Source organism: Apodemus sylvaticus, chromosome 3 (genome assembly GCF_947179515.1).
Source record: "Apodemus sylvaticus chromosome 3, mApoSyl1.1, whole genome shotgun sequence".
Classification (NCBI taxonomy): Eukaryota; Metazoa; Chordata; class Mammalia; order Rodentia; family Muridae; genus Apodemus; species Apodemus sylvaticus.
In genome coordinates this window covers 70,508,768-70,525,244 of record NC_067474.1, presented here as the reverse complement: position 1 = coordinate 70,525,244, position 16,477 = coordinate 70,508,768, and the positions used below count along the sequence as shown (strand labels likewise).

At 42.9% G+C, this 16,477-nt stretch overlaps 1 protein-coding gene across 2 annotated transcripts in view; it reads left to right on the top strand.

Annotated features, from left to right (window-relative positions):
* Ctnnal1 (catenin alpha like 1) overlaps positions 1 to 16,477 on the top strand; it is a 54,580-nt gene that overhangs the window by 7,811 nt on the left and 30,292 nt on the right. For both annotated transcript variants that reach the window (XM_052176518.1, XM_052176519.1), the window contains 3 exons: positions 7,046 to 7,235; positions 13,516 to 13,703; positions 16,036 to 16,155. In XM_052176518.1, coding sequence (XP_052032478.1) covers positions 7,046 to 7,235; positions 13,516 to 13,703; positions 16,036 to 16,155 — 498 coding nt within the window. The remainder of the gene's footprint in view (positions 1 to 7,045; positions 7,236 to 13,515; positions 13,704 to 16,035; positions 16,156 to 16,477) is intronic.

Here is a 16,477-nt window from a genome sequence, read left to right as displayed (position 1 = left end):
TTACTTAACTTTATACCTCTCAGTGAGCTTCTATGAAGTTAGAGCAGTCATTCTGAAGCTGTGGAGAGTCACATTGGATTTTATTATATGTTCCTTATCAAATATATTTCATGTATTTATCTACCACCAAAAATAATCAATACAAAAATTTTTATTTTTTATCCTCTTAAGTGACTGAGAATTTACTTCAAAACACACAGGACATTCTGTTTACTTCTGCATAACAAAATGCCTCAAACCTTAATGGATTAAAATAAGTCAGCTCCTTAGAACCGGAAATTTGAGAACCGGGAATTACTTGGTTGGCTCCAGATATCTTCTCTGTGCCGTCTGGAAGGAAACCTGAGAATCTCTGTAGCTTTGGCAAGTAGCCTTAGTTCTTCCTCGTGCTCGTGGTTCTGGTGAACTGGCTTCCCCTAGAGTGAAGGGGTTAGAGATCAAAAGATGGAAACCCAGTGAGACCATGCCTTACTCTCTAAAGTAACAACACAGTGGCTTCTGCTCTACTCTGTGCATTGAGATAGAAGCTATCCCCCTACTTCAGCCTGTGGAGTGCTGGGATTACAGGCCTGTTTGCCATAGGCCTGGTGTGTGGTGCTGGCAATCAAACCCAGGCCTAGTGCATGCGAGGTCAGCACTCTGTATGCCCCTACTTCTTCCTCTAGAAGTAACTAAGGAGAGGAAGTGGAGACTTTGCCTCTGGTAGGAAATAATAGCAAAGAACTTGTGTTCTGTAACCTCTGTGGTAAATTGTTTCCCTTCTTCATCCATAAACAGAGTCTCCTCAAAGCATCAGCTTGCATCACAAGGATGACCTGGAAATCTGGCTTTTTGTAGATAGCCATTTCCCAAGTGTAACTCTTTCTAGCTGTAGGAAAAATAGGACGTGCAGGATGTTTTGTAGGCTAAAAAACAAGGAAAGGAAAAAAACTACTGGTTAATAGCTTCCTAAAATGTACCTGGATCCAGGTTGGCAGTTCCTTAATTAAAACTCCAGTCCCGAGAATTGTTTTCATGTCTTGGCATTGGCTTCTCGGTTGGTCGCCCTGCCTTATGAAAGGCAGCTCTTGTTTGTAGCTAGTTTCTCAGCCTGTGGAAGCTTAGTGGTAGGAACTCCCTCATTTCACATTGATTTTTTTTTAAAGTCTGAGCTGATGATGATTCTACCAATGTGATTAGTTTTGTTAGTTGTCCTGTGAGTTATGCTGCACTCCATGTATAGACGAAGCCATCCCCATAAGCTGTGCAGAGGTCACCTCCTCTCTAACCTCCTCTCTGCCTTCTGACTCCTGGGACAGCTGGAGGACAAGTGTCTAAGCTCCCAAGGCCCACTGCAAGACTTTACACTCGGTCCCTTAGCCCCAGTCTTTAGATTTGGCTTTCTTGACAGTGCCTTAGATTTGACTTTTGCCTGTAAGCCATTTATGATTTTATCACAGTATGCCATCTGGCTAAGAATTTTCAAAAGCAGCAAGTTGTGGCTTGATTTTATTTAACAGTGTTTGATTTAACTTCTCTCTGTTTGCTTATATTTTACTGCAATCAATAGACCCTTCAAATCCCTTCAAACCACCTTAGCTAGACCACCTAACTCTTGAGGAATATTTTCTACTTTCCTTGTTATTAAGGGTGATCTTCTGCTACCACAGAATAAGGATTCTTTCCCTCTACTTTCTAGTGAATTTTTTTCACCCTAAAAACAAAAACAAAAACACAACCCCAAAACCTGTATATGAGGGTGGAGAAAGGAGAAAGGTGTGGGAGAGATTGTATGTTCTATGATGTGTGTGTGTGAGTGTGTGTGTGTGTGTGTGTGTGTGTGTGAGAGAGAGAGAGAGAGAGAGAGAGAGAGAGAGAGAGAGAATGTGTACATGCATGTGTTACAGTGTGCGTGTGGAGGTCAAAGGATAAGCTTGGGTATCTTTTTTTATCTTTCATCTTCTTTGAGACAAGTCTCTTTTTTATTGCCTTTGGCTAGACTAGTTGACCCATGATCTTCGAGAGAGTCCTATGTTTCTACTTCTCATCTCCCATAGAAGTTTTGGGGATTTGGATGCCTTTGTACTGTTTTTGCATGGGTTCTGGAATTCAAATTCAGGTCTTCACACACTTTACCTGCTGAGCTGTCTCCTTAATCCCTTTCCCACTTTTTTTTTTTTTTAAATAAGCTTTTGCCTACACTTTATTGTGGTCTGAATATTGCTTTCCTCTCACAATTCTTAAATTGGAACTTAATCCCCATGGTAATGCCAATAATATGAGGCCTTTGGGAGGGGATTAAGTCATGAATGGGTGGAGCTTGAGGGAACTTGTTTGCTTCATCTACCAAAGTGAAGATCCAGAAAGCACTACCCGTGAGGATCTGACCCTCACCAGACACCAAGTCTTAAGGAGGCGTGAGCCTGGGCTTTGTAGAACCGTAAGCAGTGTGCTCCTCTTTGTTCTGGCAGTCCAACCTGACTAAGAGTTTCCCCAAAGTCTCCTGCTTCTGTGCAAAGTCCACTCAAACAGCCCAATTTCAAAGTTACTCTCAAATTTTGGGTTTTGTTATCGCATCTCTCCGGATTCAGATACCAAAATCTGTATCACCTACTTATCAAAAAAGAACAACACCTTTAGTTTTTTATTGCTATGCTTAAACACCCTAATTAAAGCAAGTCTCAGGAGCAAGGGTTGATTTTAACTTGCAGTTCTAGAAAGATTATAACCTATCATGGTGAGGAAGACTACAGAGAAAACAGGAAGAGGGACCAGGGCATAGGATCTCAATGCCAGGCTGGTGTGGTTGTGTATGCCTCCAACCCTAAGTAGATCTCTGTAAGTTCAGGCCAGCCAAGGCTAAATAGTGAGAACCTGTCTCAAACAGACACACAATCTCAGTGGATACTCCCAGGGACACACATTCTTCAGCAAAGCTCCTTCTTCTATACCAGTGGTTCCTGACCCTTTTAATGCTGCTGTAAGACTCTGATGAGCCTTAGCTACCGGGGACCTTCTGAATGAACCACACGGAGCTGGGGATCAATGCAAAAGCAAGTGGAATTTATTTTTCCAGCATGCTGGGGTCATCCTGCACCTGAAGGAGAGGTGGTGACCCTGGGCAGCTTATTCAGAGAGTTTCTAAACAGTTTCCAGGAGCAGAATAGAGCATTAGCAACTAGGCACAATGTGATTGTCCGAACAGTGTGACTTTTAAACTGATTGGCCGTTAGGGAATGAAGTAGCAAGTGGTGGCCACTTATCTGCAGGTGGCCAAAGGTTGCTTCCCCCTGTGGTCTTTCTGAGGAATGTAATCAGCCTCCCCCTTCCGGAGGGGAGGGGTGCCTGGGGGAATTCTCCAAAGGTCCTGAGTTGACCTCTTCACTGCAACCTGTTAATATAGTTCCTCATGTTGTGGTGACCCCCAACCTTACTTTTTGTTGCTACTTCATAACTGTAATTTTGCTACTGTTATGGATTGTAATATAAATATCTGATATGAAGGATATCCGATATGAGACCCCTGTGAAAGGGTCAGTTGACCCCCAAAGAGGTTGTAATTCACAGGTTGAAAGCCACTGTCCTAAAGTATCTATAATCTTCCCCAACAGTGCTACCAGATAGGGAATTAATGTTCAAACACATGAGCCTGAGGAGGTTTGGGGAACATGTCATACCCATACCTAGCAAATTATTCCAAATTCAAGAGTCTTAAAACAACAAACATTTGTCTTACAGTTTGTGAGCTAAGAATTCTGTAATAGTTTAGTTTACACAATGGTTCTAGACCAAGATCCATCACAACATTGAAATAAAGGTGTTTGGCTGGGCCTATGGAAATGTAAAAGCTTGAACTGGCTTGGGGCATCTGTTCTCAAGTTAACTTATCTGTCTGTTGAAAAACCTCAATTCTGCTGCCTGTTGGCACTGAACTTCCTGACCCTGTGATTGATCCCAGAGAGATGGAGGGAGGGAAGCAGAAATATACCATACATACACACACATATGCACACATGCACACACAGACACACACACATGTGCATGTACAGAGAGAGATAGAGAGAGACAGAGGCAGACCCAGGGATAGACAGTAAGAGATAATGTCCCAGTATCCTGGAACCTACTCAGAAATGCACCATGAGGTCCACTGCCATCTCTTCGTGAGAAGTGAGTTTGAACTTGGGAGAGAAACAAAGTTCCTTCTTCCTTGACAGAGAGGTCTGAAGGAGTTTATGAAGATGTTTCAGAATCACAGAGATTATACTACATTCCTGCTTCAAAGTCTTCCTGTGGTTCCAGTCATGCACAGAACACAACGGTGTTCAAACAGTCTCATTCTGTAGCTCAGAATGACCTGCATCTTATAGGCCCTCTGCCTCAACCTCCCTGGAACTGCAGACATGCACCACCATGCCCAGCTCAAAACATGCATTCTTTGCTCTGCTTCCCAGTCTTCTAGGGCCAGCTCCTGGCCGTCCGTCAGGGGCTCCTGGCCATCCGTCACAGGCACCACTTGGAGCCTGTCACTTTACTCACTGCTTTCGCCCCTCTGACCTCACTTCATTCCTTGACAGGACAGGCTCATCCTCAAAGCCTCTCACCCCTCAGTTTCTGTTTTCTGACATACGTCATCCCTGTGAGTGCCAGCCTACTACGATCAATTCCCCTCTCTCAGAGAAGAAAGAGCAGTCTCTCTCAGGTGGCTTCCTGGGTACAACATCATATTGTTATATTATGCATAGAGCATCCATTAAGATTGTTTCTCTAGTACTGTGGTTCTTCATTTGAATGTAGCACAGACCTTTTTTCATCATTTACTGTTTCCTCATTTTTTAGAGTTTTATTTCATCTATGAAATATACTTTGTGATTGAATTGTTATTCTACTATACTGCAAATATTGGAGGTAGTATTGTATGTCTCAATTACTCAGGCATCCTGTCTTAGTTACTGTTGTAAGAGACACCACGATCAAGGAACCTCTTATAAAAGTAAGCATTTAATTGGAGTTTGCTCATAGTTTCCGAGGGAAGCAGACAGGCATGGCTCTGAAGCAGTGGATCGGTAGCATCCAGACCCACTGGCTGCAACCAGAAAGAGAGACTGGGCCTTCCATGGACTTTTAAAACCTCAAAGCCAATAAGGCCTCACCTCCTAGACCTTCCCAACAGTTCACCAACTGGGACTAAGCATGCAAATATATGAGTCTGTGGGCGACATGCTTATTCAAGCCACCACACATCCTGAGGTCTTGGCATCTAGCAGATACTAAATATTTGTATTGAAATATTGTGTTGAAACTATCCTGTAGATAAAAATAGTTAGTGGCATGGCTTGGGAGAGAGGTGCTGTGCACCTGCACCACCAGCATAAGGACTGGGTTTGGATCCCAGTACCCAGTTAAAAACCAGAGATAGTGGTGCACATCTGGAATCCCAGTGCTATGGAAGAGGATGGAGACAGAAGGCTCCTTGGAGCTCCCTGGCCATCCAGTCTAACTGAAGAATCCTCTGGGTTCACTGAAAGACCCTGCTTAAATAGAAGGTGGAGAGTCAGTGAGGAAGATACCCCAAATCAGCTTCTGGCTTCAACACACATGCTCACACATGTGTGTACATATAAACACATGTACACATGCACAAAAATATATTAGGGGCATTCAGTATATTTCTCTGCATCACTTAGCTCATCATCCCTTATGGTGCCAGCAATCCCAAGATTTAAATTTAGACATTTCCATTAATCCTAAACTCTTAATACCTTAACTTAAAAAATACTTGGTACACAATGCTTTCCTCTTGTATTCTGTTTTGGGTCTTTTTAAAATTAAGTTTTCTTTTTTCTTTTGCTTTATTTCTTTTTTTGTATTGTTTTTTTTTGTTTGTTTGTTTTTGTTTGTTTGTTTGTTTGTTTTTGAGACAGGGTTTCTGTGTATGGCCCTGGCTGTCCTGGAACTCACTCTGTAGACCAGGCAGGCCTCGAACTCAGAAACTCACCTGCCTCTGCCTCCCAAGTGCTGAGATTAAAGGCATGTGCCACCACTACCCGGCAGTAAGTTTTCTTTTATGTGTGTGGGTATTTTCTTGCATGTGTGTTTGCACCATTTGTGTATCTGGTGCCCACAAAGGCTAGAAGAGGGCCTTGGATCCCTGGGACTAGAGTTCCAGACAGTTGGGAGCTGCCGTGTGGGTGCTCGGAATTGAACCCAGCAGGTCCTCTGCAAGAGCAGCCAGTGCCCTTAACCAGGGCTCTCTTACTTTTTAAACCATCCAGTATTTTGTTTGGGTCTTTGTTATCATTTCATAAAAATTATTTCAAAACAAAACTCAATATACATTTACTAGCTGGTATCTGTTTTTCATCTAACATTTTAAAATAAATACATTGCATGTGTATATTGTACATGTGTTACTTTTCTAAGGCATTTAAAAGATTTTCATTTGTTTTAATGATCTGTACATGTCACCCTTTATGTTTTACTTCAGGGCTTAAAACTAAAGGATAAAAATTTTGGTATATCATGTATTTGGGGGCTGCTGATACAACAAAACTGGCTTGAAAGACTAGATTGCACTGGTCATTCTAAAGCTGTTAGTGAGTTCAGTAAACTTGTGTGGCTCAAAATACTATCTTACATTGCTGGGGATCGACCAAGGGCCTCCCATGTGCTAGGGCAGTGCTAGGGCAGTGCTCTGCTGCAGCTCCAGTGCACAGTACCATTAGGTAGAATCGAGGAAAATGTGTCCTGTGGGCCAGTGATTTGCCCTGCCGTGTTCTCAAGTCTTGAAGATTTGTTGGAAGATCTGGAGAGTATCTGGAAGTGTATGTCCCAGATTACTGCCCTCAGGTGAACTTGTAATCACAATTAATAGAAGCATTGTCCTGGGAAATTATGCAAGATCGCTTCCTAGCCCCTGGGTTGCAAGTTCTAAAGCAAATGGTTTGGTCTCTTGGGCTAGTCTGATATGCCGGATTTAATTTTCTTGGCCTTTGTGATATCTTTTTTTTTTTTCTTTTTTTAAGTATTGAGGTAAAGTGTATTCTTCTCTTTTATTTTAAATTTTCAGATTACCACTCTTATTAATCATAAAGATAATACCAAAAAGTCTGATAAAACTCTGCAAGCAATTCAGCGTGTGGGACAAGCTGTCAACTTGGCCGTTGGAAGATTTGTTAAAGTAGGGGAAGCTATAGCCAATGAAAACTGGGATTTGAAAGAAGAAATTAACGTTGCCTGTTTTGAAGCTAAACAAGCAGGTACGTGTTTATCTGCCTTTTGTTTGTTTGCTTGATTGCTGTTTTTCTTTGTTTTTCTTTGTTTATTTGTTTTAGGAGACAAAGTCCTTGCTGACCTGGAACTTTCTTTGTAAGCTGGCTTTGAACTCATAGAGACCCACAAGCTGTGTAAATCAGGTTGCCTTGTAACTTGGACTGATCCTCTTGTCTCTGGATTCCAAATGCTAGGATTACTGCGGTGTGCCTCTACACCCAGAAAAACTTAGCAATTTGTTTTCTACAGTGCTGGGGATTGAACCCAGGGCTGTTTTTATGCTAAGCACCACCAAGCTACATCCCAGACAAAACACTTTAGGTTTACTTGAGGTTGAATTAAGATATCCAGTCAGAAGGTGGTGGTGCGGGCCTTTAATCCCCTGCACTCTATGAGTTCGAGGCCAGCCTATTCTACAGAGTTCCAGGACAGCCAGAGCTAAAACAGAGAAATACTATCTCGAAATACAAAAACTAAAAACATTTTTTTAAAAAAATCCTCAAATATTAATGACCTGGGTTGGTTTTTGGGAATGGTGGGCTCCTTCTGACTCCAGTCGTAAGTCTGAAAGGTAGGATTTGTTCAGTTAGAATGGTGACATGCCTGCTGACTGGGATAGGTGGTGCAGAGAAGAGAGGATGAGAGGGGGTTAAGGATGAAGACAGGGAGATTTGATGTAAGCGTTTACATACAAACAGCTGAGTGCAGACAATAGGGTTACAGAGAAGAGGAAGAGCAGACAGCACACTTGCTGATGTGGCTGAGCCCACAGAATGTAGCTGTTCACTGCAGGAGAGGGAGGACTTTAGCTTCTAGCCATTTGTTGGTTTAGGGAACAGCTTTATGTGGAATGCAGAGGAAATGGCCTCACCTTATTTGTAGTTTATATTTTTTTTCCATTATAAAAAAGGACTTGAAGTGGATCATAATAAAAGACACGTCAAGTGAATCTATTAAAGTCAGAGAAAAAATATACCAGAAATTTTTGGCAAAGATGAATATTTAACTAAGCAGTAAATTTATCTTTGTACTTCCTGGAAAGCAAGATGAAAATGGGAGAAACAAAGGGTTATATAACCTTCCTTGTCTGCTGAGAGGCAACAGACCAGTTTGTAAGAGGAGAGTCCTGTTTTCCTGGCACCACGTTATTCTGTGGGCACTTATACAGCTTGTTAAAGAATACAGTAGGCAATACAGAGAGCCGGTCTCGAATTGTTCCTGATAGTATCCCTGACTGAAAGCAAGAGGAGCGAGAGTGGGATTTACAGGGAAAGACCAGTGTGGGGTCCTGTGGTCCCTTAGCCTTGTCTCCTGTGCTTCAACTGGGCGCCTCCTGAAGTTGCACATAAATAGGGATGTTTCAGTGATGTGTGTGACTTGAATTATCCTGAAGGCCTTCTGGCTCCCTTAGCCCTTAATGGCCTCTTTCTCCTGGGCAGTTTGCATGTGCTTGAGAGGAAGAATACAAAGTAGTGATCAAGACCTAGCAAGGGCTTCCAGTTAACTGTTAGATTCCAGTCCGTCCTCCTTCACCAGGCAGGGAGACACTGGGCGAGCCATGTTCTCATGGGAGCATGGGGCTGTTCTTATGTGTGGAGGCATTGTTATGTGATGTGTGTGTACACTCGGTACGAATACGTGTTTACCAACTGTTCACATCATCTTAGTCTCTCTCTGTTGGTTTTTCCTTTTTGCTTGACTACCTTTTCGCTTTTTAAGGTTTGTTTTTTATATGGCAGCTCAGCTTTTGTTAGAATGTGTCTTAGACAGGGTTTCCATTTCTGTGAAGAGACACTGTGACCAAGGCAACTCTTTATTATAATAATAAAGACAACATTTAGTTGGGTTCAGCTTACAGTTCCAGAGGTTCAGCCCATCATCATCATCATGGTGGGGAGCATGGCATTGAGTAGGGTGATGCTGGAGAAGTGGAGAGTTCTCCGTCTTGATCTGAAGGCAGCCAGACAGAAGACTGTCTCCAGGCAGCTAGGAGGAGGCTCTCAAAGCCCACCCCCACAGTGACACCTTCCTCCAACAAGGCCACACCTACTCTAACAAGGCCACACCTCCTAATAGTGCTACTCCCTGGGCCAAGCATATTCAAACCACCACAGAGTGCCTTAGAGTTTTCACTTTAAGAGACTACACTAGCTCATTGCTTATAATAAACTAGAAATGATAACCATGAACCTGTAAGCTTTGTGCCTCTTTTGGGAATTCTTAGAGGTCAACACTTGGAATAGCTGTGACAGGAAGGAGACACTTAGTCCTGTTCTGCAGTGGACCAGCTGGTACTGCCCACTTCCTTTTTTAGTGAATGCCCAGTGTTCAGTCAGAAAAAGAACGGTCAAGCACACCATCTGCACAGGCTCCTGTCCTTTGGTGGCTGAGAGTGATAGGAAAAATGGACATTTTCCAGAGGAACAAAGGAAGCATCTTTTCTTCAGCTCTTGCTGCTAAAACACACACTCAGCCATTTCCTCTGCTCTTTCCACCACAATACGGGTTAGTTCCGAGTGCATTTGTCCTCTGCAGATTTTACTGTAAAAAGCTTCGTGAGATAAACATTCCCATTGCTGTGCAGCAAGTTAACCTCTAGGCAGCAGAGGGCTTCAAACAGGAGTCAGGAGGTGGCTCCCTTGGGCAACTCTGGGCCTGCACATCTTATGATGTTGGGTGAAGGTGGCTGTTGGGCCTTTGTTATCTGCAGGCTTCACTTCCTGGTTGACTGTTCGTCACCACGTGGATCTCTTTGTACTAAGGCTGCCTGTTGCCTGTGGCCTGGCACTTGGTTTCTTTCAGAGAAACAGGAAACAAGATGATAGTCTCAGTTTTTAAAAATTCAGTGTGTGTATGTGTGTGTGTGTGTCTGTGTCTGTGTAGCCACACACATCCCACAGTGCATGTGTGGAGGTTAGAGGACAACCCTTGGGAGTCTGTTCTCTTTATCATGGTTCTAGAGATTAAAGCCAGGGCATCAGACATGCATGACCAGCACTTTTGCACACAGCCATTTCGCCAGTCGGCCTGAGCAGATTAGATTGCTTTGTTTCAGAAGTGGTATACCTTCTCTTCAGCCTACAGTCTTAAGGTGATGTAGGAGAAGACAGTTGGCAGATGTAGGTCCCTGAGGGCAGAGCTCTTAGGGGGGAGCCATCTTGGAGTATGAGTACCATAAACTTTATGTATTGATAAGGCATCAGTTAGTTATCCATATTTAATGGCTTGTGTTTTGTGTGTACCTACTTTTGTATCATTTTAAATTTCTGTTGTCTGAAACTAAATTTGTCATTTCCTTTCTGAGTCTGATAATCTCTAAATGATTTGGTTTATAATTTTATTTTTTTTCTTTCTTATCATCGGTCAAGTACTAATTTTATATTTTCTATCCTCACTGTCTCCCAAATCATGTTTTCATGTTCCTATGGTTGCTGTCTGTGACTTGTTGCCATCTTGTCCATACATTAACACTGTCCTGCTTTAAGTCTTTGTATGACTTATGTGTTCCCAGCAACTGGCCATTCTAAATATTAACTGTTTTGTGTCCCCCATGGTTCATCTGAAAAGATCCTAATACTTTTTACTTAAGATTTTTATGTTAATGACTAGGACATTTGTATGTATATAATAAAATTAACCACTCAGGAGGCAGAGGCAGATGGTTCTTTGAGTTTGAGGCCAGCCTTGTCTACAGAGTGAGTTCTAGGACAGCCAGAGATTAACAGATAAACTCTGTCTTGGAAAATCCAAAAAATAAAGTTAATAATAGACCTTTTGCGAGAAACTCAGTTGTTAGATATATAAATATATATATATATATTTTAGGACGTCCAAATTTATCTTAAACAAAATTATTTAAAAAGTCTTATTAACTGTATGAGTAAGGAGTTTTAGAAAGCATCACATTATATTAATTACTTTTATACAACTGTGATAAAACACAATGACCAACACAACTGACAGAAGAAAGAGTAGAGGGTTAGATCTTGTCCATGGTGGAGTGAGGGCCTGGTGGTCTGAGCAGGGAACAGGGGATTTGTATCTTGAATTTCAGTCAGGAACCTGAGAAAGTAGAAATGTGGAAGTCTCAGGGCAGTGGTGGTACACCTGAGTTTGAGGCCAGCCTAGTCTACAGAGTGAGTTCCAGGATAGGCAGGGCTACACAGGGAAACCATGTTTTGAAAAAAAGAATGAAAGAAAGAAGGGAAGAAAGAAAAAGAAAGAAAGAAAGAAAGAAAAGAAAGAAAGGAGGGAAGGAAAGAAAGGAAGGAAAGGAAGGGAAGGAAAGAAAGGAAGGAAAGAAAGGAAAGAAAGGAAGGAAAGGAAGGAAAGGAAAGAAAGGAAAAAAGAAAGGAAAAAGAAATGTGGAAGTCTTGACCCTCAGAGGCCACCTAGAGTGGCACAACTCCTCCAACAAGGCCACACCTTCTCCACCCCCCAAACGGGACTAAGTGTTCAAATTCTGGAGACTACATGGGACTGTAATCAAACCATCACAACACAGACCTTGGCTTCATTTCTTAGAAGAACAGCTTTTTGTGTAGTTTTAATAATAATTGTTATTCTAGAAATCAATTTGGTGGCATTTGGAGGAAGGATTGTTTTAGAGGATTGAAAATCTGTGTCCTAGAAAGGTCTTCCCTGGGCACCAAAACAAGTTTAAATATCTGAAGCTGGAGAGAGGGCTCAGTGGTTAAGAGCACAGGGTGTTCGTCCAGAGGACCTGAGTTTGACCCCCAGCATCTGAATGATGGTTCACAACCATCAGTAATTCTGGTTCTAGGGGATCTGATGTGGTATATGTATAGCCATACATATAGACAAAATATCCCTACATATAACAAAATAAAAATAAGTATATGAACCTTTAAAAAATATTAAGCTGGCCATGGTGCTGCACACCTTTAATCCCATCTTGGAAGCTGTGAGTTTGAGGCTAGTCTGGTTTATGTTGGCATTTAGTCTAGGCTCCGCCCCACAGTTACCTGGCAGCAGCCAGGTGTGCCTGACTCACTATGGGGGCTGCTTGCCCCGGCTCCGCTCGCTCTCTTGCCCTTGCTCCCTTACCCTCTCCCTCCTCTCTCCCTCCCCCTCATGTGCTCATGGTTGGCCTCTGGTCCTCTACTCTCTCTCTCTTTCTCTGCCTTTCTCTCAACTCCCCTTCCTACACCCTGAATAAACTCTATTCTATAGAGTTTACCTCACAGGGGGAAGGGGTGCCTCGGCTGGGGCACCCTCTTCCCTCTTCCCCCGCACCATACCGTACCCCCACCAAAAAATTCCCTCCCTCCTTATCTTTTTTATAAAACACAACAGGGCTGGAGAGATGGCTCAGTGGTTAAGAGCACTGACTGCTCGTCAAGAGGTCCTGAGTTCAATTCTCAGCAACCACATGGTGGCTCACAGCCATCTGTAATGGGATCTGACGCCCTCTTCTGGTGTGGCTGAAGACAGCAACAGTGTACTCACATACATAAAATAAGTAAATAATTAGAAAATAAAATAAAAGGGAACAGTCTACACCGCAAGTTTTAGGTCAGCCATGAAACTTGGCTGCATAGTGCCATGGCTGCACAGTGGTGAGAGCCTGTCTTAAAACTGAACAGAACAGAACAGAACTAAACCAAACAAGCATCACTAACAACCCTGCCGTCGTCTGTCGGTCAGTCGGTCGTCCAGGGTGGCTCAGGGTAAGGGTCTTACTTGGTTCACCTTCTCTCCCCTCCCCAGGCAGATCTGCAGACAGATTTCTTAAGTATCTGTAGTTTGTCCTTCCAGCCCCACCTCCCTTTATTGAAGGTGTTAAGCCTTGGGGCTGAAGCTTTGTCCCTCCAAACCCAAGCTTCTACAGGTAGTGGAGATTGACATTACCCCTCCCTCCCTTCCTCACCTCCCTCTGCCCGCCTCTGCACCCCTGCCCCAAGGCCTGGGCACGGTGTCCTGCTCACTGCTCTGGATTTAAGGCTTTGGTTCTCACTCCTGGGACTTTTCTTTTGTCTTGCAGAGAGGCAGCCTTTAGATTGTGTGGTTGACCAAACTACTAGAAAGACAAATTGTATTTTTTGACTGAGTCAGTTTGTCATGGTTCTGAGAGTGTAAGCTTTTGTTGTTCTTTGTTTTGTTTCGCTATAAAAAGCATCACAGGAGCCTTCTGAGGCAGAGCTGCTTCTCATTCCTGATGTTCCCCGTGTTAAAATGCATGGGAAATGAGAGTAAAGTCTGTCTTTTGTTTGCGTTTTCATTCCCAACATAATCTCCCCTTTTTAGGTGAAACAATCGCCTCTCTCACAGATGTGACCAAATGGAGCCATTTGGAATCAGATGGTCAGGTCACAGTTCTGACAGACAAAACAGGAGTCGTGCAGGCCGCCAGGCTGCTGCTCTCCTCAGTGACAAAAGTGTTGCTGCTGGCAGATCGTGTAGTCATCAAGCAGATAGTGACATCGAGAAACAAGGTACTCACTGTGGCTACATTTGTGTCTGGTGGTTCAGAATCCTTGTGAGGTGAAATCCAGGTAATTTGACAATGCTTGGTAACTATTTATAGTACCTGTTGCCTAGAGTTTGAAATGGTGTGTTTTTCTACACCTACCATCTCCAATTTACGAATCCTAAGCTTTTATTTATTTCCATTTAAAAAAATTATGTTTTATGGAATGACTGCCTACATGTAAGCCTGTGTACCATGTGCATGCCTGGTGCTCATAGAGGCCAGAAGAGGGCGCCAGATCAGCTGAAACTGGAGTTAACGAGGGATGTGGGCTGTCTTTTGGGTTCTGGTGAATCAGACAGGGATCTCCTCAGTAGCAGTCTGTGGCCCTAACCACCGAGCCACCTCTCCAGCCCTAGGCCCAAACTTTTAAATGCAAGTAATGTTTCTTATTTAATAACAACAATAATAAAAATCTTATTGAGGCTTACTGCCAAAAGCCTTTAATGTATGCAATTTGGGGAGAAAAGTTAAGCCAGTGTTGTATGTGGTAGAGACCTAGCTGACAAGTATCCTTTTTTTTTTCCTGTTTTTATTTAAGTCAGAGAGTTACAATTTAAAAGCTAAGGACAAATGTAAATCATCTGGGTTCTGGCTGTACCCCAGTTGATAGAATGTTTGCCTTGCATGCACTGAGTCATGGGTTCGATTATCAGCACCATATATGGAAAGTAGAGGCAGGATGATCAGGAGATCAGGGCCAGCCTCAGCTACATAGAAGTTTGAGACCAGCCTAGGCTACATGAGACCCTATCCTTAAAAAAAATTCTCTGAAACTATAATTATCCACAGCTACAAAGTTCCCATATGTAGCATCCATAAGTCTCTCTGAAGAATTACAGAATTTAAGAATGGAACTTAAACTCTTCCCCTCCAGTAGACAGTGGCCGTGCCCTGGATCACCGGGAACCAAGGGCCATTGCTTTCCATAATCCCCAGGTGAGGAGGAGGGCAATGGGATGAGATTCCCTAGGGCAGAGATGCATTCCCTCAGTGGGAGAGTGAACCAGAAAGTGGAAGCTTAAAGAGAAAAAGGACACGGAGACAACGACAGAGGACAGAGCCACCGTCTGAGAGGGAGGCTGGCTCAGTGCACAGTCATTCTTATCTGTAGAAACTGCCTGTGTTTCCTGAGCTGCCTGGGCAGGTTAGCAGGCCAAATGCCCTCCACAGCCTCATTAAAAAATGAGCAAACACAGGATATCTGTGTTTTTCTAACCTATCTTGGTCTGACCAAAACTCAGTAATTATTTTGGAAAAAGCAATCAGAAAATGTTTTCCATGCATTTACTGTATTTAGTCTAAACAGCAGCTCCTGACTGATGTGAACAGTTTTTCCACTGTGAATCCTAACTTCACCCCGCTCCTCACTCTGTAGATTACCTCCCTTCCATTTTCTTCCAAACTGGGGTTCTTCTAATTCTCATTCTCAACGACCCGTATGGTTTCTGATTTGTTTGTTTTTGTTTTTTTCTTCTCTTCACTGCCTTCTTAGTTCTTATTACTACCTTTGTTAGCTTTCTGTTACTATGACAAAATGCCCAAGGCTAGGTACTTTATAAAGAAAGAAGATGTACTTAGTTTGCCTCATCTCTCTAGCCTCTGATTAGTCAGATAGGTGAGTTCCTCAGACAATAAAGAAGATAGATTACTGAATATGCCCAAAGTTAAGCTCTGTTCTCCACATATGTGTACACACATGCACTTGCACACACATTTGTTCACACACATGACCATATGCACATGTACTTCAAATGAAAAAAAGTTCAGAGTCATCCTGCATTTAATTGGGAGTGTGTGGTCAGCCTGGATTAGGGACTGTGTTTCAAAAAACCAAACCAAACAAACAAAAACCCTAAATACACAGAGGAGGATCTCAGTCAAAGTCCAGTGTGAAGATGAAGGAATGAGCAGAGCTGTTACTGCTCAAATGTGGCTTTGACGGTGTTACCCAGGTCCCAGTGTATTCCTGAGAGAATTGGAGGAGTCTGTTAAAAGGCAGAAAGTCACTGAAGGATTCTAATCAGAGGTGATTGTACATTCTTCCCAGAGTCTTATTGTAAGAGTACTGTTATTAAAAGGGGAGATTGAGATTGGGGTCAGGGACGGGGTTGTCATTCTTGTGTCTATAATCTCAACTCTTGAGAGACTGAGGCAGGAGAATCATCATGAGTTCAGAACCAGACGAAGGTCTGTGTAGAGAATTCCGAGCCTCCCGTTTCCCGTCACTCTGTTCAACTCTGGAATACTCAGCCGCTCTCGTTCGCCGCCCAACAATGAAATCCTCTATTTTGCAGGTTCTTGCGACCATGGATGGGCTAGAGAAGGTAAACAGCTTTCAGGAATTTGTTCAGATATTCAGCCAGTTTGGAAACGAAATGGTGGAGTTTGCACATCTGACGGGAGACAGACAAAATGTATGTACTTATCACTTTGAGATGTCTTCACATAAATGTAGACCTTTTACTTTGGGAGGGAATGTCATCTTTTTAAATAATGAACTGACTTCTTCATTCACGACATCCATGACTTTGTTCTTAAGAACACATGACATTGTTCCATTTGCATTGGCTGTATTATGTTAGGTATTTAATATACATGATTGATTTTAATATTCAACGCACCCCTGCAAATTGGGTGTTGCTACTGGTGTTTTTTATGTAAGAAAACCAAACCTAACTGGGCAGTGGTGGTGCAAGCCTTTAATCCCAGCATTTGGAAGGCAGAGGCAGGCAGATT